This window comes from Globicephala melas, chromosome 5 (genome assembly GCF_963455315.2).
Source record: "Globicephala melas chromosome 5, mGloMel1.2, whole genome shotgun sequence".
Classification (NCBI taxonomy): Eukaryota; Metazoa; Chordata; class Mammalia; order Artiodactyla; family Delphinidae; genus Globicephala; species Globicephala melas.
The window spans coordinates 91,086,504-91,111,424 of NC_083318.1; the positions used below are offsets into that span (position 1 = coordinate 91,086,504).

The following is a 24,921-nucleotide window of genomic DNA, read 5'->3' on the forward strand; positions in this document are numbered from 1 at the left end:
CAATGCTTGTGAAATTATTATGAAATAGTCTTCTTTCTGTCTGCAAAACATGCTTGGTCTTTATATATACATTAAAAATAGTGTAAGAGAAAAAAATAGTGTAAGAGACCCGAGAACCTTCCACTGGGTCCCTGCAACTGTTCCTCTCTACTCCCTTCTACATATGACCTTAGCCCCTTGTTGTTCTCCACTGCTCTTGATAAAATCCATGCCCAAACCACGGCTATGAATCAGCACAAACTATTCCTCACTCTAAGGAGAACACCCTTGACTAATTTTCCAAATCATCTAAATGTTAAGTGACCCTTCGTGCTAAACTCTATACAATTTTGCCCTCCTCCCCCATGTCAGAATGTTCCATTGGACCTTCTCAGGGCCAGTATTTTAGAATAAAGATTTATGCTAATGGTGGTCTGGGTGGTTACTGTCTACAAAAAAAGATATGGGGAAACAATCCTTTTCCCTTCAATATACTGCATGAGATAAGAAAGTTTTGATTTAATATCACCCCAGGTCCACAATTTCTTTCCCAAAGAAAGCAGGAAGAATACTTCCTTCCAGAGCAGGCTAAGTCTTGTCTAATTGCAGCAGACCTGCAATCTGACCCCTCAGACCAATTGAACTGATACCATTTTAAACCCATTTGAAGACTTTAAACCCATTTGGCCTCAGGGAGAGGCGAGTGTGCACATAATATCTGAATATACCTGGGAATAAAAGAGAAGAAAAACCTTGTAGACGAGTCAAAAGCAGTCTTATGGCAAGAAAGGAAAAGTTACATGAAACAAAGGAAAGGTCTAGCTCAGGAAAAAAAAAAAGTTAATCCTACATTTTAGGGAACAAAAACACCAAACCTCTGGGATTCCAACTACCTTTCAGCAGCTGATCTAGAGAAAGTGCTTGGGAACGCAAATTCCCTGGACATAATGGTGCATCTAGACAATCTCATTATATTTGGTAACTCTTTGGAAGAACAAGAGAAGAGACTTTAAAGCAGTAGAACAGGGTTTCCCTGCTGGCACAATGGTTAAGAATCCACCTGCCAGTGCAGGGGACAGGGGTTTGAGCCCTGGTCTAGGAAGATCCCACATGCTGCGGAGCAACTAAGCCCGTGCGCCACAACTACTGAGCCTGCGCTCTAGAGTCCCTGCTCTGCAACAAGAGAAGCCACCACAATGAGAAGCCCACGCCCCACAACGAAGAGTAGCCCCCGCTCGCTGCAGCTAGAGAAAGCCCACATACAGCAACGAAGACCCAATGCAGCCAAAAATAATTTATTAATAAATAAATAAAAATAAAGCAGTAGACCATCTCAAAAAGGCGAATCTGAAACTTCATGGTACTCGTCAATTGTACTGTATCTACTGTATCCCTGTCAAATATGTGGGGCACCTGTTATCTCAGCCAAAGGCAAACACAAAATCCCTTGGAAGACTTGCTCAAACACTGGCCCTGTCTCATGCACTTTAGAGAACTAGAGACCTTATACCTGGGAGTTATCAGTGGGCTGTTGTTGTTTTTTAAGGATTTGGATTTCCAATTCCTCTCACTATTTTGACTTGAGGCTACACTTTCACTAGGTTACCACCTTGTCTTCTCTCTCCTCTGATGACCCCCAGCAGTCTTGGGCACTGAGAGAGGAGTGGAGTCATTCTATCCTGTTCCCACTGGGAGAAGAAGCCAGCAGGCAAGCATTCTATGCATAAGTGGATTGACTTCTCAGTGTCACTGTACCAACATCTGACCTACATATGACACACTCACGTCTGTTTGGAAGGCTTAGGGGCAGTGCAATATAAGATGATTCCAGAGAACAAAAGAACAGAAACAGCTGGTTGCCTTTGCTAGTTGAGGGACTATGGAATTACAGAGCTTTGTACTCCACTTACAAACCAGAATTTTTAGGGAATTCCCTGGTGGTCCAGTAGTTAGGACTCCTTGCTTCCACTGCCATCGGCCCAAGTTCAATCCCTAGTTGGGGAATCAAGATTTTGTAAGACACATGGTACAGCCAAAAAAAAAAAAAAAAAAAACAACAAAGTACAAACTAGAATCTTTAGCACTGGAGTGGGCTATTAGATATAAATTTACAGAATGAAGAGGTACCATTTCAAGTGTGAGCTCATAATTACTCCCTTATCTTCCTATTCTGTGTAAACTGGATGCTTCCCAGGACTACTGTAAGGTGGTATTCTCAAACTATAATTTCAGCATCTATTTTCAGTCTGGGGTAACCATGGAGATTCATGTGTCCCACCAGCAAGGGCATCAGAACAGTACGGAATACTGGAGGAGAGAGAAAGTGGCGAGTAGACAGGTACCTGACAACCCACGCCTCTGTACCTGGGCACGTATAAAGCCCTAAATCATATAAACCTAACCCTACTGTATCTCAGATGGAGGTTGAGGACTGGTGAAAGTCTGTCTGGAACATCTGAAGCTTCAGATGGGGTGAAGGGAGAACTGAGTCCTACTTGTGAGGATGAAATGGGAATAAAAGCATTCTTGAAAAAAATGGCTGTGGGTGCAGCTGGCACCTCCTCAGAAATGCTGCCCATGGGAGGCTAAGGTCTATGCATCTTAACCTTGGACACCTGGGGAACAGAGGCACCCCGAGAGCTCATGTGGAAATGCTTCTTCTCCAGGACAAAGAGAGCTGAATGTCTTGACTAAAATGTGACTCTGGTGGCCAGTGCATTCATTTGAGCACATTACCCACCACAGTGGGCTATCCAGGATAATTTTAATGAACAAACTCATAGAATTCATACCCATAAAGCTTTTTCATAAAATCAGAGAGTAATATCTGTATACACACTTTTGTTGGTAGATCAATCACTTTACTTCCTACCCTCAAGAAGGCCTAATTCTAGCCTAGACATTATGGGGAAAAATATCTCTGCTTTACTCTATGTGGTCAAGGGGGAAAGACTGAGAGGTGGTTACTAAAGAAATGTCTCATTTGGCAGGGCTTTTTTAAAAAAATGTCTATTCCCTTTTATCCTCAGAAAACCCCCAATCCTGAGAATTTTAATAGAACTTCATCGACAAGGAATGTGAGCCACTCTGCATATAGAAAATAACACTCTGCATATAGAAAAAAATAGGAATGTGAGCCAATGTGTGGGTTGCCACGCCTACAAGGCCACCAGGAATTACCAGCTGCATGACGGACTCACCTTTTTTGATTTCTGAATATGTGCCCTGCTTCCATTAAACAATTTTAGGGTAAGTGACAAGGTGTCAGAGCTGTCAAGCTGGAGCTGAGTTGGGGGAATGAACATCTTACCCCTTGGGCAGTTCAGCACATCACTGACATACAGAAAAGACAAGTTACTCATGTGCAGCAACAGGAATGGCAAGCCAGATATTGGTTCCAGAAATGTCACTTGTGCATTCCAGACATATAAACAACTGACTACTGGAAGCTTATCATATGTAGTGGTGGACCAGTTAGGTTCCCTGAGGTGGATGATGTCAGAGACCATGGTCAGGATTATCTTGGTAAGACATTTTAGTAAGCTCCTGCCCACAGGAAGATGGTAGGGAGAAAACACACCCTGCCCAAGGCACTGACATTAACGTCCAAGACACAACCTGGAGGGATTACTCTAAATAGTGTCAGAAAGTGACCCTGCTCTCCCCACCAACATCTAAAAGAAACAGGGGTCTACAGATAGGAACAAAAAGGGAGATGATGGGAGATGGAGTGACTCCTTAGATCTAGATAGTGCAGTGGCAACATGGAAGACAGAGGAGTACATTCATCTCCACAGATCTTGATTTAGAAGTGGTAGTGCTTAATACAATCCTACCTTAAGAAACAGGAAACATCTCGAATAAACAACCTAACCTTGCACCTAAAGCAATTAGAGAAAGAAGAACAAAAAAACCCCAAAGTTAGCAGAAGGAAAGAAATCATAAAAATCAGATCAGAAATAATTGAAAAAGAAATGAAGGAAACGATAGCAAAGATCAATAAAACTAAAAGCTGGTTCTTTGAAAGGATAAACAAAATTGATAAACCATTAGCCAGACTCATCAAGAAAAAAAGGGAGAAGACTCAAATCAATAGAATTAGAAATGAAAAAGGAGAAGTAACAACTGACACTGCAGAAATACAAAAGATCATGAGAGATTACTACAAGCAACTCTATGCCAATAAAATGGACAACCTGGAAGAAATGGACAAATTCTTAGAAAGGCACAACCTGCCATGACTGAATCAGGAAGAAATAGAAAATATGAACAGACCAATCACAAGCACTGAAATTGAAACTGTGATTAAAAATCTTCCAACAAGCAAAAGCCCAGGACCAGATGGCTTCACAGGCGAATTCTATCAAACATTTAGAGAAGAGCTATCACCTATCCTTCTCAAACTCTTCCAAAATATAGCAGAGGGAGGAACACTCCCAAACTCATTCTACGAGGCCACCATCATCCTGATACCAAAACCAGACAAGGATGTCACAAAGAAAGAAAACTACAGGCCAATATCACTGATGAACATAGATGCAAAAATCCTCAACAAAATACTAGCAAACAGAATCCAACAGCACATTAAACGGATCATACACCATGATCAAGTGGGGTTTATTCCAGGAATGCAAGGATTCTTCAATATACGCAAATCAGTCAATGTGATAAACCATATTAACAAATTGAAGGAGAAAAACCATATGATCATCTCAATAGATGCAGAGAAAGCTTTTGACAAAATTCAACACCCATTTATGATAAAAACCCTGCAGAAAGTAGGCATAGAGGGAACTTTCCTCAACATAATAAAGGCCATATATGACAAACCCACAGCCAACATCATCCTCAATGGTGAAAAACTGAAAGCATTTCCACTAAGATCAGGAACAAGACAAGGTTGCCCACTCTCACCACTCTTATTCAACATAGTTTCGCAAGTTTTAGCCACAGCAATCAGAGAAGAAAAGGAAATAAAAGGAATCCAAATTGGAAAAGAAGAAGTAAAGCTGTCACTGTTTGCAGATGACATGATACTATACATAGAGAATCCTAAAGATGCTACCAGAAAGCTACTAAAGCTAATCAATGAATTTGGTAAAGTAGCAGGATACAAAATTAATGCACAGAAATCTCTGGCATTCCTATACACTAAGGATGAAAAATCTGAAAGTGAAATCAAGAAAACACTCCCATTTACCATTGCAACAAAAAGAATAAAATATCTAGGAATAAACCTACCTAAGGAGACAAAAGACCTGTATGCAGAAAATTATAAGACACTGATGAAAGAAATTAAAGATGATACAAATAGATGGAGAGATATACCATGTTCTTGGATTGGAAGAATCAACATTGTGAAAATGACTCTACTACCCAAAGCAATCTACAGATTCAATGCAATCCCTATCAAACTACCACTGGCATTTTTCACAGAACTAGAACAAAAAATTTCACAATTTGTATGGAAACACAAAAGACCCCGAATAGCCAAAGCAATCTTGAGAACGAAAAACGGAGTTGGAGGAATCAGGCTTCCTGACTTCAGACTATACTACAAAGCTACAGTAATCAAGACAGTATGGTACTGGCACAAAAACAGAAAGATAGATCAATGGAACAGGATAGAAAGCCCAGAGATAAACCCATGCACATATGGTCACCTTATCTTTGACAAAGGAGGCAGGAATGTACAGTGGAGAAAGGACAGCCTCTTCAATAAGTTGTGCTGGGAAAACTGGACAGCTACATGTAAAAGTATGAGATTAGATCACTCCCTAACACCATACACAAAAATAAGCTCAAAATGGATTAAAGACCTAAATGTAAGGCCAGAAACTATCAAACTCTTAGAGGAAAATATAGGCAGGACACTCTATGACATAAATCACAGCAAGGTCCTTTTTGACCCACCTCCTAGAGAAATGGAAATAAAAACAAAAGTAAACAAATGGGACCTAATGAAACTTAAAAGCTTTTGCGCAGCAAAGGAAACCATAAAGAAGACCAAAAGACAACCCTCAGAATGGGAGAAAATATTTGCAAATGAAGCAACTGACAAGGGATTAATCTCCAAAATTTATAAGCAGCTCATGCAGCTTAATAACAAAAAAACAAACAACCCAATCCAAAAATGGGCAGAAGACCTAATAGACATTTCTCCAAAGAAGATATACAGAGTGCCAACAAACACATGAAAGAATGCTCAACATCACTAATCATTAGAGAAACGCAAATCAAAACTACAATGAGATATCATCTCACACCAGTCAGAATGGCCATCATCAAAAAATCTAGAAACAATAAATGCTGGAGAGGGTGTGGAGAAAAGGGAACCCTCTTACACTGTTGGTGGGAATGTAAATTGATACAGCCACTGTGGAGAACAGTATGGAGGTTCCTTAAAAAACTACAAATAGAACTACCATATGACCCAGCAATCCCACTACTGGGCATATACCCTGAGAAAACCATAATTCAAAAAGAGTCATGTACCAAAATGTTCATTGCAGCTCTATTTACAATAGCCCAGAGATGGAAACAACCTAAGTGTCCATCATCGGATGAATGGATAAAGATGTGGCACATATATACAATGGAATATTACTCAGCCATAAAAAGAAACGAAATTGAGCTATTTGTAATGAGGTGGATAGACCTAGAGTCTGTCATACAGAGTGAAGTCAGTCAGAAAGAGAGAGACAAATTCCGTATGCTAACACATATATATGGAATTTAAAAAAAAAAAAGGTCATTAAAAACCTAGGGGTGAAACAGGAATAGACACAGACTTACTAGAGAATGGACTTGAGGCTATGGGGAGGGGGAAGGGTAAACGGTGACAATGCGAGAGAGAGGCATGGACATATATACACTACCAAACGTAAGGTAGATAGCTAGTGGAAAGCAGCCGCATAGCACAGGGAGATCAGCTCGGTGCTTTGTGACCGCCTGGAAGGGTGGGATAGGGAGGGTGGGAGGGAGGGAGAGGCACGTGGGAAGAGATATGGGAACATATGTATATATATAACTGATTCATTTTGTTGTGAAGCTGAAACTAACATACCATTGTAAAGCAAGTATACTCCAATAAAGATGAAAAAAAAAAAAAAGAAGTGGTAGTGCTTAGACATGAGAAACAAGGTCAAAAAATGTGCCTAAATTAAGGATCTTGAGATGGGAAGATAATCCTGGATTATCAGAGTAGCCCAATATAATTACAAGAGTCCTTGTAAGAGGGAGGCAGGAGAGTCATAGTGAAAGAAAGAGATAACAGAGAGAGACTGGGTGTGTGTGAAACTAGAGTCTCTCCTAGAGCCTCCAGAAGGAACGCAGCCCTGTGGATCCATTTCAGACATCTGACCCCCAGAGTTGTAAGATAATAAATGTGGGTTTTTTTGTTTGTTTTTGTGTGTGTGTGTGTGTTGTTTTAAGTCACTAAGTTTGTGGTAATTCACTACAGCAGCAACAGGAAAATAACACGTGGCTTGAACTTCAAAATTTGGAATTGTGGCTAACTGCTCCATCTCTTAAGGTGGTGGAGTCTATGAGATCTCTCAATCCCAGCTTCTTTTTGCCAGAGGAACCAACCACAAGATCGGAGGGTTGAAATGGTAACTTTCAGCCCCATCCCTTGACCTCTCAGGTGGGGAAAGGGGCTGGAGACCGAATCCAATCACCAATGACCAATGATGTAATCACTCGTGCCTACGTAATGAAGCCTGCAGAGTATAGGAGCTCTTTGTACCCAGCCCTATACATTGACCCAGGCAATCCTTCCATTTAGCTGTTCCTGAGTTGCATCCTTTATAATAAATGGATAATAGTTAAATGCCTTCCTAAGTTTTGTGAACTGTTCTAGCAAATTATCAAACCCAAGGAAAGGGTTATGGGAACCCCAGATTTGCAACCAAGTCGGGCAGAGGTTGTAGGTAATACTTCAGATTGGTGTCTGAAGTGGGGGGCGGGGACAGAGGGCAGTCTTGTGGGACTGTGCAATCTGTACTGACTCTGTAAGCAGATAAGGTAGGGGGTGAACCAGGCATGGCTTCCTTGATGTGAGAGAAGCCATTTTTGCCCTAAGCCATTTTGTGATCTAAGCCTGCCTAGGATGCTTGCCCTTGAATAGGTCTCTATAATCAATGATCATAAGGGAATGCAGGAACAAAGGAAATGCAGTCAAGAAACAACAGTTCAGAGATGAGAGTTCTAGTTCCTCCTCAAGGGATATACATAACAATCTGATACATTATCTTTGAGTTCTGAAAGCACTAAGGCCCCCACCCAGGTGGAGGATGGTAACTACACACTGAGACCTCAGGTCAGAACCTAAGGAATGATGATGTTAACCTTTTCTGACCCTTGGGAACTTGGACTCTGTTGACTTTTGCCCTAATTCTGTGCTGAATTCTCCTCTGCTCTAGCCCCTTCCTGAATGTGCACATATCCTTAGCTTAAAACTTCCCCAATTTTGCAGTTCGGGGAGACATTCCTTTTGGAAAATCCCCCGTGTCCTCCTTACTTGCTGCAAGTTATAAATCCTTTCTTCTCCTGATCTTTGGCTTGTTTGTGTCTCTTGGCTGGACACTCACCAAGAGGCAAACCCAGTTTTCAGGTGAAAACTCCAGGTAGTATCAGAACTGAACTAAATTGTAGGACACTCAGTTGGTGCCTGCAAAGAACTGGAGAACTGCTTGGTATGGAGAACACACACACACATTTGGTGGGCAGAAGGGTTCTGTGGGTAGTGTATAGAGGAAACAGAATTTTCCATTAGTTGTGAGTTTTTCTTTCAAATCCATTCTGCTGTGATGAGATATTCCACTTTAAATTTTCTACTTTTTCTGACCATCGCTTTCCTGCAAGTTGGGAATATCATGATGTCTGGAAATGTCAACATACATCGTGTTCTTTCAGCACAGCGATAGTGTCACTGCATAATAAACACAATGTTTTGCCATCTAATTCAATAACAAAATAATCCATACTCTACTGTGCTTTAAAAGTATGACATATAAAATCCACTTTTCTTATTTTGACTGGATATGAACTGGTAATAAAAAATAAAATGTCGCAGTAGGGCAGTACACACGAAATGCTGTGGAGTTATAACCGCATCACCAAGATCTGTGTGCTGAGCACAGTATGAAGCACTGTGACATAAAATCTCTGTCACAACCACTCACCTCTGCAGTTGAAGCATGAAAGCCACAGATAATACATAAACAAACATGGCTGTGCACCAGCAAAACACTGAAATGTGAACTTCACATAATTTTTATGTGTCACAAAATATTATCTTTTCATTCTTTTTCAATCATATAAGAATGTAAAAACTACTGTTGGCTTTCAGGCTGTACAAAAAAGGGCCGTGAGCTAGATTTGTGGCCCACTGGTCCTCAATTTAAGGATGCCTGATTTAAACCACCATATGACTATAAAACTGTGCGGCATAGGCTGAAATACATTCAATTCTCATTATTCACGGTAGTTTTGTTCTATAAAGCCACCCATCACTCCTAGAGGAAATTCAGAGTTAGGCTCCTTCAAGCCTTTGGTCACAACAACCAATTTCATCAACCAATCAAGACATAATCACGTCCTATGTGTGTTTCTGTTTAAAGACATCTTATTGAATATATATTGTTGATTCATTAACAGTGAACTCATGGCCAGTAGCACTGTAACTCACACTGGAAAAAGGCTTACCTAACACATATTTTCTCTGTGAGGACATCACAGTCTTCTTGTACTTAGTGCTCGGGGGCCACCTTAAACAGAGAAATCATCACCAAAAAGTGTAAAAATGAGAAAAACATGCCACTAAATAGACCACAAGAAGGACACGTTTACAGTATGAGAGCTGAAACAAAACGCAGTGTCACTTGATTTGACTGCTGCTGGGAATGTGTGCACTGGTCTCAAATTTTTTGCTGCTCTGAGCGTGCAGCCACATGTCTGCTAGTAACAGCAAAAATATCACAAGCGGGCTTCCCAGGTGGCGCAGTGGTTGGGAGTCCGCCTGCCGATGCAGGGGGCACGGGTTCGTGCCCCAGTCCGGGAGGATCCCGCCGCACGCCGCGGAGCGGCTGGGCCCATGAGCCATGGCCGCTGAGCCTGCGCATCCGGAGCCTGTGCCCCGCAACGGGAGAGGCCACAGCGGTGAGAGGCCCGCGTACCGCAAAAAAAAAAAAATATATCACGAGCATTTTACAAATAAATTTTAGTGAGTAGGTGAATTCACAAATATGAAACTGTGAATGAGGATTGACTGTATTTTAAAGTAAAGTAACACACTGTGATGTAGATAGGTGAGAGTTAAAGGAAGAAAATATTTCATTTTAAAATCTCTACTTGGTTGTGACTGTAATTTTAAATGGGAATTTCTGGTTTTCACTTGTATCCCAAAATGGAACATCTGTATTTGAAAACTCATATAAGCACAACTGAAGCTTCTATAAGGAAACCACAAAAGGAGAGTTTCCTACCTATAGCAACACATGGGACACATTATGAATAACATGGAATAAGCAGCTGTTAATTCTCAGATACAGAATTCATATTTTTAATACTCCTTACCCTCAGAAGCATCCATCACTCACAGAAAAGCCAGGAAGTTTGAGGTTATAATTAGAAGAAATTCCTCAAATTATCAATTGTACTACCGTTGGAACATGCAGAAATGCAGCTGCAATGAAAGGGAGATAGTTAGGTATATTTCATATTCCAGTTTTAAGTTTTCCCGGAGAGCTACAATTTAGCCAGAAGACAAAAACCAAAGCTAAATTAAATACAATGCTGCCTTCTCAACTAAGGAAAAACAAATATAACTGCCACATCAGGGACACAAAGGAAGAGGAGCATGACCGTAAAATGTTCTCAAAATAGAAAAGATAGAAATGGGGCATTTTCCCCACAGGTTTCTTTTTCAAGTAATTCTTGGCCCTCTGGAGTCTAGCAGGGACTTTCAAGGATAGAAATTTCTTTTTTGTTGCCGTAGACAGAAAAACTCATTAACAGTGGCTGCTTTTTTTCAAAAAATTAATTATTTATTTATTTTTGGCTGCACTGGATCTTCGTTGCTGCGCACGGGCTTTCGCTAGCTGCGTTGAGCGGGGTCTACTGTTCGTTGTGGTGCACAGGCTTCTCATTGCAGTGGCTTCTCTTGTTGTGGAGCATGGGCTCTAGGCATGCGGGCTTCAGTAGTTGTGGCTCGCGGGCCCTAAGTTGTGGCGCACAGGCTTAGCTGCTCCGCAGCATGTGGGATCTTCCCGGACCAGGGCTCAAACCCGTGTCCCCTGCACTGGCAGGTGGATTCTTAACCACTGCGCCACCAGGGAAGCCGGGCTGCTTTCTTAAAGCATTTATTTTGATTTTAAGGTCTTTCCATCAAGGTTTTTGTTCTCAAACACCCGGAAGTCCTCATTTTACAGAAGAAAATCAGCGGTGTAGGCCTAGGCAATTAAAGGTAAAACTATCTTGCAAAACTTACGTAAAAACTGGGCAGTCAAGAAGGTAGTCAGTGAGAATACAAGGGAACAGGGTTCTCTTGTTACATATTCCTTTGGGACAGTTGTGTCGGATCTCTCTCATGTTCAAGTTACAGCAAAGCAAAAGTTACTGCTCTAAGAACTAGGCAAGGCTTCTGTGTAAAAGTGCTTTCTTGGTTTAATCTCTTCTGCTGCCATTCCTCAGCTGGTATTTTTTTTTCTTTTTTTTGTGGTAACTGCCAGGCCTTGTGGTTCCTATGGACAGGAATCAACCAGGATCAAAGTGCTTTTATGTACAGCTCTGTCAACAGAAAAATTCATCAACAGTTTAAGGAAAAAAATGCAAAAATTTCAAGCCAATTTGAGGATTATACTCTGAGAGGTAGACTTTCAGAAAGCTCTGGGGACTGTTCTGCCAATTAGGGGTCAAAGCACAGTTATGTACGTTTTTGAGACAAAGGGTTTATGTCATACGACATATTATTAACAGTTTACACAATCCAGACCTACAGGTACAAAGCAAACAGTGGGTGATGAGTCATCATGGTCCCTTACAAGAAGGAAGGTTATCTCCTAAGAGTCAGTGTCCCTTAATGAGATTAAGGAATGTCATCTCCTAAAGAGCTCTGGTTAATGCAGATGCACAATACCTGCTAAAGGGGAGGGAGGAGGCCCAAAGGGACAAAGAAAAAATTTATGTTTAAACTTTTCTCATCTTGCCGTAAAACATGAATTTTATTTCATCAGTTCTTAACTGAGATTGTGGAAGGTCTTAGGTGAAACAGATATGAAGGCTAGGCTTTCTGAGTATACCGGTGGAGAACTGTGGGGAGGACCCTCTTTTGTAGGACCTCAGGGGCAATCCCTAAATCTCTCTCTTAAAAGAAAAATTTGAAAGAGATATATCTTATAATATCAAATACATTCAATAGCATCTTCCTCCTGGTGCATAAGCAGCATAAAGATTTTGTTAACAGCATCCACAGAAAACAAATATACCAGTAAACATCATTATATATTTTACCTGACAATAAGAGTTCCAAAACAGCAATGCAATATTAACAAGAGCAATACAATTACCAAATAAAGTTCAAAGTTTTCTAATAGTCCCTTTTACTTTGAAACTGTATTCCACAAACGACTACAGTCAAGTTAATATGTTCAAGAGTCACAGAATCATTCCCTGTGGCTATGTTAGTCCTTATCTAATGAAGTCTGGTTCAGCTGTTTGTTGGGATTCTAGCTGCTGACAGTTTGAAGCTCTTAATGGTTGTGGCTTTGGGGCTAGGAAGACAGAAGGGTCTACTGTACTTTGAGATGACAGGAAAGACTCAAACAGCTCTGTCTCCAGAATTCTGCACAACAAGCTTATTTCACAATTATGTGATCTACCTATATTCTCTAATGACTGAATACACAATGTTCATATGCATGCTCTCTGGCTGAATGAGATGATTCTTCACCTACTATTTAATTTCTAGTAATAGTGTAACTAATGTAACTTCATGTATTCAGTCATTATTTTTAAAACTTGCTAAATACTATCCTGATCTTTTGAGCTTTTAAAATTTACTTTGATCCTTTTTTCCAAGCTATGAAATTAAGAATTTTGTAATATATAAGATCCTCAGACCAATTTAATGTTATGCATTATCATACCAAGGTGTACAGGTCTAAAGGAGTCTCCCAATTAGCATAACCTTGACCCTAGTACCAGTTTTTCACTTTCTTAAAGGATTATCCGAGATATTGGGTTCCTTCATATTCTATATGATTAGCTTAAGATTTTCTACTTTGGGCTCTAGCAGTACTTAGTTCTATGCTCTGTATTCTAGACTCCTTAAATTACAGAGAAAGGAAATGTACAATTTTTGTATTCCTTCAGAGCAAGGTTGAGAAGCAACACTACCTACCCTATTAGGTACTTTCTTACATGCGTGGACTACTCCACTGCATGTACCTCAAGTCCTTTTCATTTTAAAATCACACATTAACTCATCATCGATGTATGTTCCATTAGAATAATACTTATTAACCAGGAATTACCAGAAGGGGGGTCAATAAAGGCCTCCATGTTGTGAGTTCCAGGACTTTTCTGAAGAGAAAACCATGGCTTTATTAAATGATCAACCGGGTCTATGATCCTCCACACCCTCAAAATTTTAAAAATCACTTCACTGGATTCTTTTATTTTATAAAACTTCTCTAGTCCTGTTCTCCAAAGTTCTAGCACCTCTCCCAAGTTGTAATTTTATAAACAGGGCCCGACACTTTGATCCCACTTTTATATAACTGAACATACTACATTTTTAGCACTTAAAAGATTTTAAGTACTATCAAATATATCTGGATTATATCTTAATCCACAGTACTTCACAGAGCTCATGATTTTAAAAAGCAAATTAAACCATATCTGAATTTCTAAATCTTCTAAATACATTAACAGTGAAACTTGTAATTGTTTCAAAATCACTAGAAAGTATGTCATTTTCTTGAAATGAACTTGGCGTAAAAGGCAGCAAAGAGGTCTTTATAAGGAGTGTCTGAATCTGACTTGGTCAACGGTATTCGACAAAGTTGGCGAAATCTAGGAGAACGCAGCAGCAAGTTCTGTGAAAGGCCCATGAGGCTGGAGCATAACCAGTAGAGAACAATCGACTGTAAAGAGAAAGAAGGACATGAAAGTTAGCATCTCTCCATTCTCCAAGGACACCAAGGTCTAGAAATAGGTAGGCAATAAAAAAAAAAAATTACAATCTCTGTAAATGTAAGTACACCAGGACTGACCAAGACTTTCAGTAGCTATTAGATACCTGTGACAGATCAGATAGGTAGGTAAGAAAGTTGAAAGGAAGACTCAAAAGCAAAAAGAAACAAAAAGGAGAGGTATTCATGACAGAAAGTGGATGACAGAGAACAGCTCCCAAGCAGAGGTCCAAGAGAGATCTCACCTCCATCTCTGGCAGTTAAGCATACTTTTTCCCCACCAAGAGTCTTGACAGGCTGCTAAATTGAAGGTACGCTACTGGGGGCACAGCCATTTATCATGGCAAACTTAGCTCCCCTAGACCTATATACAGTCACCTATCTTCCAAATTTTTCCCACCAACCAGTTTCTAAGTGTAGTCAGGACTGCATTATCTTTGCCTTTTCCTGAGACAAAGAGTCTCAGCATTATCTTCAACTTTCTTTTTTACTACCATTCAGATTGACTATTTAGGTCAAAGACTAAGTTCTGCGGCCTCTCAAAACATTCCCATACATACATACATACATCTTTCCCAAACCTTTCTTTGGCATCAGAAGGTAATCAGTCCCCAGAGGCAAGACCACGTGGTGGTTGAATCCAGGTCCTGGAGTCAAACTGCCTGAGTTTGAAATCTATTTATCTAACTTTGGGTACATTATTATTCTTGTTTCAGTTTTCTCTTCTATAAAATGGGGACAGAACTGTACCCACCTCAAAGAGATGCTGTGAGGAATAAATGAGAAAATTTAGGTAGAGTGGTAAGCACAGTAATGTCACCCATCTTAAGCACTTGCATTTGTTCCAGAGCAAGTTTTTAAGGGCAGTAAGCAATACATCCTTAAAGGCAGGTTAGCACAGTAGTTAAGAGTAAGAGCCAAACTGCCTGGATGTGTGTTAGACTCTGCCACTTAAAAGATGAGTAACCTTGATGAGTTACTTAACCTCTCTGTGCCTCAGTTTCCTCAGCAGTAAAGTAGAGATTATAATAGCTCCTACTTCAGTGCACTGTTGGGAGAAATATGTATACTAATATATGTAAATGATTTTAAAAAGGGCCTGGTACAATGTTAATGTTGAATAAATATTAACTACCATCATCATCAAACTTATCCATGAAGCGAACAGTATCCTGAGCCTCAACTACGTCAGACTAAAAACTGCCTACTAAGTATCATTCTTCTTCCTTAGTAAGAAAAATACTAATTTTCAGCAGGGTATACTGCCATCTAAACAAAAGAAAAAGAAGACTATCCTTCCCAACCTCTTCTGCAGTTAGGTACAGCCACATATTTAAGATGGAAGCTCAGTGTTTGGTGGGGCACCTGGCCAGGGTCCTGAAAGGGGCTGACTGTGCTTGAGGAACCTTTTCACTATTCTCGCAAGGTAACAAGCTCCAGTGGCCATCGTGACTATCCTGCGGCCTTCAAGACCATTACAGGCTGTGGATGATGCAGCACTGAGAGAGAAGCAGGCTGCCTTTCTCAAGTCTTCACAGGGACGCTCCATCAGCTCTACACTGAATTACCTAATTCAGAATTTCCTGTATTTGAGAGAATGGATTTTTGGGTACTTAAGACACTGTTTTTCAGGGCTTCCCTGGTGGCGCAGTGGTTAAGAATCTACCTGCCAGTGCAGGGCACCTGGGTTCGAGCCCTGGTCCGGGAAGATCCCACATGCCGGGAAGCAACTAAGCCCGCGAGCCACAACTACTGAGCCCGCACGCCTACAGCCCATGCTCCACAACAAGAGAAGCCACTGCAGTCACAATGAGAAGTCTGCGCATCGCAACGAAGAGTAGCCCCCGCTCGCTGCAACTAGAGAAAGCCCGCCCACAGAAACAAAGACCCAACACAGACAAAAATAAATAAGATAAAATAAATAAGTAAAAAAAAAAAAAAAGCTTAAAAAAAAAGACACTGTTTTTCAGATCTCTGTTACTCACTTTGAATCCAACCTCTCACTACAACTTTACTGCTCCTATTTCACTTGATCTGGGGGTTTCCTCAGTTATAACAGGTATTATTTCTCCTTAGAAATGTAGTGAGTTTGTATTGTTCTGTTTTTACAGAGTATTTTATAATAATATTATTATTACATGAAAAGTACTATAATAGACACTTGTCATTTCACTAATTCTCACAGACATTATGGTGTCTATTTTAGAAACAAGGAAACTTATTTTACACAGGATTAATGATGGTACTATGTCTAAGTGACAGCTTAAAAACATTTAACATTTAATTGAGCCCATGGACACCGCCAAGTAAGCGTCGTTGAAGTCTCCCCCATCTACTGCCATCATGTGTAAGTCGGAGTCTCCCAAAGAGCCTGAACATCTGCAGAAGCTCTTCATCGGAGGTTTGAGCTTTGAGCTTTGAAACAACCGATTAGAGTCTGGGGAGCCATTTTCAACAAAGGGGAACGCTCACAGACTGTGTGGTAACGAGGGATCCAAACACCAAGCGCTCCAGAGGCTTCGGGTTTGTCACGTATGCCACTGTGGAGGAGGTGGATGCGGCCATGAAGGCAAGGCCACACAAGGTGGATGGGAGAGTTGGGGAACCAAAGAGGGCCGTCTCAAGAGAAGATTCTCAAAGACCTGGTGCCCACTTAACTGTGAAAAAGATTTTTGTTGGTAGCATTAAAGAAGACACTGAAAAACATCACCTAAGAGATTATTCTGAACAGTATGGGAAAACTGAAGTGATTGAAACCATGACTAACCAAGGCAGCGGCAACAAGAGAGACTTTACTTTTCATAACCTTTGGTGACCATGACCCCACAGACAAGACTGTCATTCAGAAACACCACACTGTGAATGGCCACAACTGTGAAGTAAGGAAAGCCCTATCTCAGCAAGAGATGGCTAGTGCTTCATCCAGCCAAAGAGGTCGAAGTGGTTCTGGAAACTTTGGTGGTGGTCGTGGCGGTGGTTTTGGTGGGAATGACAACTTTGGTGGTGGAGGAAACTTCAGTGGTCGAGATGCCTTTGGTGGCAGCCATGGTGGTGGTGGCTATGGTGGCAGTGGGGATGGCTATAATGGATTTGGTAACGACGGAAGCAATTTCAGAGGTGGCAGAAGCTACAATGATTTTGGCATTTACAACAGTCAATCTTCGAATTCTGGACTGATGAAAGGAGGAAACTTTGGAGGCAAAAGTTCTCGCCTCTATGGTGGTGGAGGCCAATACTTCGTCAAACGATAAAACCAAGGTGGCTATGGTGGTTCCAGCAGCAGCAGGAGCTGTGGCAGTGGCAGAAGGTTTTGATTACTGCCAGGAAACAAAGCTTAGCAGGAGAGGAGAGCCAGAGAAGTGACAGGGAAGCTACAGGGTACAACAGATTTGTGAGCTCAGCCAAGCACAGTGGTAGCAGGGCCGAGCTGCTACAAAGAAGACATGTTTTAGACAATACTCATGTGTATGGGCCAAAAAACTCGAGGGCTGTATTTGTGACTAAGTGTATAACAGGTTATTTCAGTTTCTGTTCTGTGGAAAGTGTAAAGCATTCCAACAAAGGTTTTCACTGTGACTTTTTTTTTTTGCACCCATGCTATTGACTGCTAAATGTAATAGTCTGATCATGATGCAGAATAAATATGTCTTAAAAAAACCAAACATTTAATTCACATTTTTTACGATGAAAACATACTATTTCAGATTCCTAAGACAAGTCCTATAAAGTACTTTTATATAAATGATATAACTAACTACCAGCAACAAATGACTACTACTTTACGGTCTATGTGTTGGCTCAGAGCTAAGACAGCTCTATACCTGACATAGCTTTACCCATCTTAGCACTAAAGTATCCATGGAAGCAAAAGGCTAAAAACATGAAATAACTGCAAATATAACATTTCTTTTTCTATCTCTATAAAAGTTGAATTACATATAAATAGGGACAAGTATATGCATCTCATAAAACTGTTATGAGATTAAACAATATTACATATGAACCCATACAAACCTAGCACAAAGTTTTGTTTCTTTTTTCAGTGCTAAAACTCCTTGGACCAGTCTATGAAGACAGAAGGAATTCAATATATCAGTTAATCAAACAGAGCAAATACTATGTTCATAGTACTGCATCAGGTACTTTGCAAGATTAAAAAAAAAAAAGAAAAAAAAAAGAGGAAAAGGAGTTTGGTTTAATAGGAGGGTTAAGACACATTCACATAAAGGAAGATTAACCAATCCCCCAAGAAATATTCAGATGTCACTTGGTGATAGAGACAGTAGATTCGTTACTACAGAAACCCAGAAACCAGTAAGGGATTGAGTAGTCAGAGGAAGCTCAATAGAAGAGGCAGAATCCCAGCCAGTCTAAGCTAGAAACAGAAGATTTATATTTAGCACATGCTTCACGCAACACTGGTGCTTACTCACTGAAGGTACTGTCGCTGCAATTGGAATCATCAACACTGATAATGCACGAACAAAGTACGTAATATATGTCTGGAAACGAGACATTCCAACTTTTTGCAGAGCAAAAATCTGAAGGGGTAGAATATATAACATATGCTGATTATTGAAATGCACATTAAATGAGACAAGCTTTAAAATACAAACTGATTTTTGATTGGCCTCTACCTATATTTTAAGAAAAGCAATAAAAATTTAAAATAAAACTGATAAATTTATGTAAAATTCTTAAATGGAACTTTAAATAACAGCAATAAAGAGATTCATCTAAACAGTATCACAGCATAATTTTTACAAGTCAATGTTTTTTAAAGATTGTCTGTAAAACTGAAGTCCCTTCAAGATAAGTATTATGTATGAATCACTGTCCTTGTTTTTTAACATGTAAACACAGGACCTGGCATAAAGAAGGAACTTAACAGGTATCTCAAAGGTTTGTGATCTGGCTACGTGGAGTACAGAAAAGAACCAAGGCTAGGAAAGGCAGTTATGGTTTATGAATTACTTATTTAAGAGGCAGCATAACTTAATGATTACGAGCACAGATTCTACACTCAAACTACCTAGATTCACAAGGCAGCCCTGCATTCAGTGGTTATGTGACCTTGCACAAGTTACTAAACCTTTCTGTGCCTTACCTTCTGCACCTTAAAATGGGGATAATAGTAGCACTGACATCACAGGATTATTTTAAGAATTAAATGAGTTAATTCATGTACATTGCTTACAATAGTGCCTGGCACATGGTGAATGTTAAGTAAGAACAGGCTTTTATTAAACTTATGCATGCTGGGTCTTTAGATGGAATAAAAGAAAGACTAGAGGACTGACATTATTCACTGTGACCCTGTGTTATCGATTCTTTCTTTCTAAGAAATATTCACTAATTACCAACCATGTTAACAGCACTGTGGTAGATGCTCTTAGGCTAACACACTTAGACTACACATAGTCTTTCCTCAGGAAAACTTCACGCAAGACCTCAGAGTATCATCCTCACTTTTCTCGTCTGAAAAAATAAGGGGTGCATTAGATTTCCCAAACACAGAGCTGTGGATATGAGGTCTGTGAAATCTCAACTGAGTTAGGTCTTTTCTAAGGTTTCTTATAGCTCAAAGAGTCTATGTTCTACTCAGAGTCTGAGAACAGTTCTTTATGGAATAGGGGTCATATTTTATATGTATGTTTCTCCATTCCATCTTATAAAGAAGTTCTATGGCTTTTCTAAGGTTGTGTAACTTAAAAATGGCAGTCAGGTACTGACCACCTACAAATTGACATATTAAACATATACACAAAACATCAATACATTGTGGGAAGAAAACCAGATTCATTAGGCATTTTAATTGTTGTCTTTACCAAAAAGCAAATCACAAAATTGTATGTATTAGAATCATATAATTTTAAAGCTAAAAGACATTTTGGAAATGTTCAAATTCAGCTCTCTTAATTATGAGCATTCTGACCCCCAGAGATGTTAAGGAACTGGCCTAAGACAATTTATCAACAGCTGATCAGCGACCAAAACTAAGGAGTCTCAATTTTAGCTCAGAGCCATCACCACCAACTCAAATACAATTTACATTTGAGGTCAGAACAGCAACAAAACCCCCAATGATTTAAATGGTAAGCAAATCTCATTTAAAACCACTGACCTCCACTATTAATAAGTTGATGACACCAATGGAGACAGGCAGAATCCAAGTGGAATCCAGGGCAGTGAGGTCAGGAAACCATAAGACCCCACCAGTAGCTAACTGCTCCTGAACAGAAAAACCTGCTGAAACATTTTTATAAGTAAAACAGAAGAATTTCTAAAATAGCAGAGGGAAGTAATTGCAATAAGGTGTTCCTCACACTAAAGATTTGCACTTTTTATTCAGGTTATTTTCACTCCACAACATAAGTTAGTTTTTCCTGTACTGAGAAAGAGGCAAGAAGCTTTCTGTAGTAAATAGATGTAGAGACAATAAAGATATGTAGCAGTAATCTTTTCAGACTTAAATTTAAAAAATTTTAAAAATTAGACTTTCTTTCAAGTCTATTTAGATTACTTTCTGGTTAGAAATGCCTTTAAATGAAAGTAAAAAACAAGCCCTTTAGTTTATAACCTTTCTTAATTAATGTTTACACTTATAACTGTGAAAGCTTTTCTGGCTTCTTAAATTTATTAATAGAAAAAATTCTTGGCCAGGAAACCGTATTATGGAATTATAACCATGACCTCCAAGAAGCAGTACTAGTGACGTCCTTCCTAGATTGATTTGTTTTCTCAACACAGCTAGTTTGCTTTACACTTAATATTTTAAATTCTATACCCTTGTAAGGGAGATGATAAAAGTGTATTCTAGTTATGAGAAATATGGATGTTTTTTATTTTTTGCTTGGTTTTTTCTTTTTTTTAAGAGTACAAAGACAGGGCTTCCCTGGTGGCGCAGTGGTTGAGAGTCTGCCTGCCGATGCAGGGGACGCGGGTTCGTGCCCTGGTCCGGGAAGATCCCACATGCCACAGAGCAGCTGGGCCCGTGAGCCATGGCCACTGAGCCTGCGCGTCCGGAGCCTGTGCTCCGCAACGGGAGAGGCCCCAACAGTGAGAGGCCCGTGTACCACAAAAAAAGCAAAAGAAGAGTACAAAGACAACGTTAGAAAACTTATTTGGGGGAAACAGACTTCAATAATAACTACCTTCTGAATGTGTTGCCCCTGTGCTAAAATTCCGGAGAGCAACAGACACGAATATCCACATTGGAAGCTGAATCCAGACCAACACAGTGGCTTTGAAAGGGTGGCAGTTATCCCGAACATACAGCTCTGAAACAAGCCTCCGCATAGTCTTTAGATAAGTGAGCCTAGTTTGAGGGAAGAGGGAAAAAGGGAAAGGAGAAAATGTCATTTGACTACTAGCAGTGTTTCATCCCCACAGCACAAACACACCTGTGCTGTGGTTACTGGCTAAAGGATTTATGCAGGATTTTTGGTTGTTGTAAGCTATACCACGGGGCTGCCTAAACAAACGGCAAATAAAGCCTTTTACTCAAAGTTCTTTAGCAATGTACGCAAATTACATTAACAATTTGATAAATCTGACACTGTCAGACTACAGTCTTTGATTCTGGTGATCTCCGGCAAACTAGGCTTTGAGGAGGGAAATTTCACTACTAACATGGTATGACCACAATTTAAATCACAAATACTAGAGGTGAAAGCCCATTTTACTCATATCTCTCCACTCCAGCCAAGCTCAATCACTTGATCCCCGAATATACCTTGCAATGTGGTTCTGTACTGTGTATGCTCTTGGCCCGTCAAAATGGTCTTCACTCTTCAATCAACTCTTTCATAAAGGCTTTCTTACTCTGTTTCTCTATTAACCATATTAGTTATTTCTGTTAAGTCCCACTTTCTATACTATGGTATTGGGTCTTCATCTTTAAATCTCTCACAGCATGTTTTGTACAAGGCTGGTTTTCAATAGGTTTGCTGAATTTAATCTAATTATAATGTACTGAATTAAGACAGTATACGGAGACATTGCAGGCTCTTTGTAATTCAGCCTCTGCCTGCTTTTCCAACTTTATTTCCTGTTACTCTTCTTTAGACACCTGTATATTCTGGCCCCTTGAATGACTGGGGTCATCCAACAAATCAGACTTCCACATCAGCATGCCTTTGGAAGTTATTATATCATCTGTGTGGACTGCCCAGTTTCCTGGCTGTTCACCTGACAACTTCCCTGTCACGCTTCAAAACCCAGCTCCATTGAAAATGCAGGAAACCTCAGATATGTCTTCCTAGAAAGCCACTCATCTGTCTAAGGATGTGTCTGGACGATCACCCTGCCAGTGCTGCATAAGCAAGGTGCCACAGTCTTGTCTAGGCTGCATTTATAACCCAGGTGAGCACCTACTAATTTGTTCTTCTGGCCTAGAGCTGTAGTCCTCAGATTTCCCTGATCAGTAAAACTTCAAAACTATAGGTTTACCAACTTCCTATTTTAGCAAGTAAAGACATTAAGCTGTAAAAATGATTTTTTTAAAATGTCAGGTCTTTTTAACTCTATATAAAGAGGGACACAATTTCATACCAAAGATAGTTGGCAAATTTACACCTTTATAGATAAAAATATATGGAAAGCTATATATATATATATATATATAACTTATTCATACTAAAAAAACCTTATTTTTCTCATTGCTGTGAACTGGTGAACACTTTGTCACAGTCAAGTAAGGATCAGAATTTGGGAAACTGACTAAGCAGAACTAGCTTAGGCTGATAGAAGGAGGTGGACTTAGAAGTTCCTAGTGGATGACTGTAGGCATAGAACTGTGCCATGGTCGAGCACCCTTGGGCAAGGGCTTTCTAAGAACCCAGGCAGACAACTACATAGGGTAACCAGAGCAGAATGACAACACCTTGCCTATCCAGTTGCTTTTACCATGTCATTCATACTTTCTACCTCCCCATTCCTTTGGGCTACTACCTGCTGTATGTTGTCAAAAAGTCAAGTTTGTAAATAACCTGTATCATTTGTTGACAAAAATCCCAACAACTGTCACAGTATCTTCAACCTGTGAAGCCTTTCCTGACTTTCCGTGATGACCCAACTCCTTGTACATAATCTTTTGTACAGTACTTAGTTCAGTCATTATTTGACTACATGTCTGTCTTTTTCAGTAGCCTGAAGTCCCTTAAGGACAAGGAACTCTCTCTTCTTGTTTCCCTATTTTTTTTGCTTTTGGTCCAGTATATAAAACTACCATGCCACATAAACTTATTAAAATATTAAAGAGAAAAAAGAACTACTTTGCTGCTAAAGCTACAGAATACCAAAACCTATAATAAAAATCACTTAACACATTATATATATGTATATATATTTTCATGGTGTTATATGCACAGAATTAGCTTACCTGGCAGCTCTTTTGGACCACCCCAACTGATTTGCACGAACTGCAACGTCTTGGTTAAGGTGCCTTGCAATGCTTTTTATTTCTGGCTGCAAATTTTCCACCTAGCTAAAGAAAAAGTAGGCTTTGTTATGGGAACATAAAAGATCTTTATTCATAACCATTCATAATTTCACTCTCTATTCCCTCAGCTCATTTAAAAATGTGGTTTACTGGTCATGTCAAGAAACCCTAAGTCTGCGTATAGGATGTTAATTTAAGATTTCCTCAGTTGCAACCAAATTCAAACTCCAGCTTGTACATCAGTATGATCTTGGACAAATTATTTAACCTCTAAAGTCCTATTCTCTCATATATAAAATGTATATCAGCACCTACTTCACAGGGTTATTATAAGGATTATATAAGAACTACACTCTGCACTTTAATGTTTCAATTCCTGGATTTCCCAGTAATGTCAACTGAGGAAACAGAAGTCCATTAAGAATCTTTAATATACTCTGTGGCAGTCACAGAGCCACCAAAAATTGCATTTACTTCTACCCTGTGTTAATTCCTTTTTGTAAAGTAGCTCACTGCCTTACTGATACTGATGACTAACACTAAGCACTCCGGGGTTACCTGGGGACCTTAAGCCCCGGGTAGACGTCGGCCAGTCCTCACCACGGAAGCGCGTCCATGCGCGGCTCGGCGCCCCTCACCTTGGCCAGGATGTAGTGCTGGTAGGCGGCCAAGGGCAGCGTGACAGCGCCGCGCAGGGCCATGGTGGTGAGAAGAATGCTGCCCCACCAGGGCAGGCCCGAGGCGGTGTGCGCAAAGAGCAGTACGTCCTCGGCGCCCTGCACCGGCGCCGACGTAGCCAGGGCTTCATACCAGCCACCCGCGCCGCTCGGGCCAACTGCAGAGACTGATGCCACCGCCCACAATGGCAGAGCGGAGGGCTTGGCGCCGCCGGTGGGGGCCGGTACGACCGGTGGGCCCAAGCCCCGGAGCTGCAGGGCAGGCCGCGGCTGCAGCCACCTAACGCTCAACCGGCACAGCATCTCTGCATACGACTGTATCCAACACGCGTACGACACGGGCTAACTGCGCGTACCGCTCACCGAGGCCGCTACGCGCATGCGCTGGCGACGCCGGGCGTAAAGATGGCGGCAGCCCGCCAGCAGCCATAATTGACTTTCCCAGTCACACCAGTGACGTATTGCGTCGCACTAGAGATGACGCAAGACGTAGGGAAGTCCCGCCTTTCCCACGCGGCACTAATCAAGCCTACTGCGCACACACGAAACTTCCGCGGTGCTGCGGTGGAGCTCCTCAGAGGCTCGACCGGAATTGCAGAGTCGGAGGTGGGGCTTGCTGCCCGGGGCG

The 24,921-nt window shown here is 40.6% G+C and overlaps 1 protein-coding gene and 1 pseudogene across 12 annotated transcripts in view; one reads left to right on the forward strand and one right to left on the reverse strand.

The window, feature by feature from the left end:
- Window positions 1–24,659, reverse strand: part of COX18 (cytochrome c oxidase assembly factor COX18) — an 85,414-nt gene extending 60,755 nt beyond the window's left edge. For 3 of the 12 annotated variants that reach the window (XM_060299457.2, XM_070045580.1, XM_060299454.2), the window contains exons 1-7: window positions 24,255–24,643; window positions 23,557–23,657; window positions 21,329–21,492; window positions 20,299–20,420; window positions 18,608–18,715; window positions 10,558–14,126; window positions 9,688–9,749 (exon numbers count right to left, since the gene is read on the reverse strand). In XM_060299457.2, coding sequence (XP_060155440.1) covers window positions 13,953–14,126; window positions 18,608–18,715; window positions 20,299–20,420; window positions 21,329–21,492; window positions 23,557–23,657; window positions 24,255–24,596 — 1,011 coding nt within the window. In that variant the 5' untranslated portion in view covers window positions 24,597–24,643 and the 3' untranslated portion in view covers window positions 9,688–9,749; window positions 10,558–13,952. Of the gene's footprint in view, window positions 1–9,687; window positions 9,750–10,557; window positions 14,127–18,188; window positions 18,240–18,603; window positions 18,716–20,298; window positions 20,424–21,328; window positions 21,493–23,556; window positions 23,658–24,254 lie in introns of those variants that run through there. The other 9 variants (XM_060299456.2, XM_060299461.1, XM_060299460.1 and 6 more) reach the window with 9 other exon arrangements.
- On the forward strand, window positions 16,518–17,488 carry LOC115864309 (heterogeneous nuclear ribonucleoprotein A1-like; annotated as a pseudogene).
- Window positions 24,660–24,921: the final 262 nt, after the last annotated feature.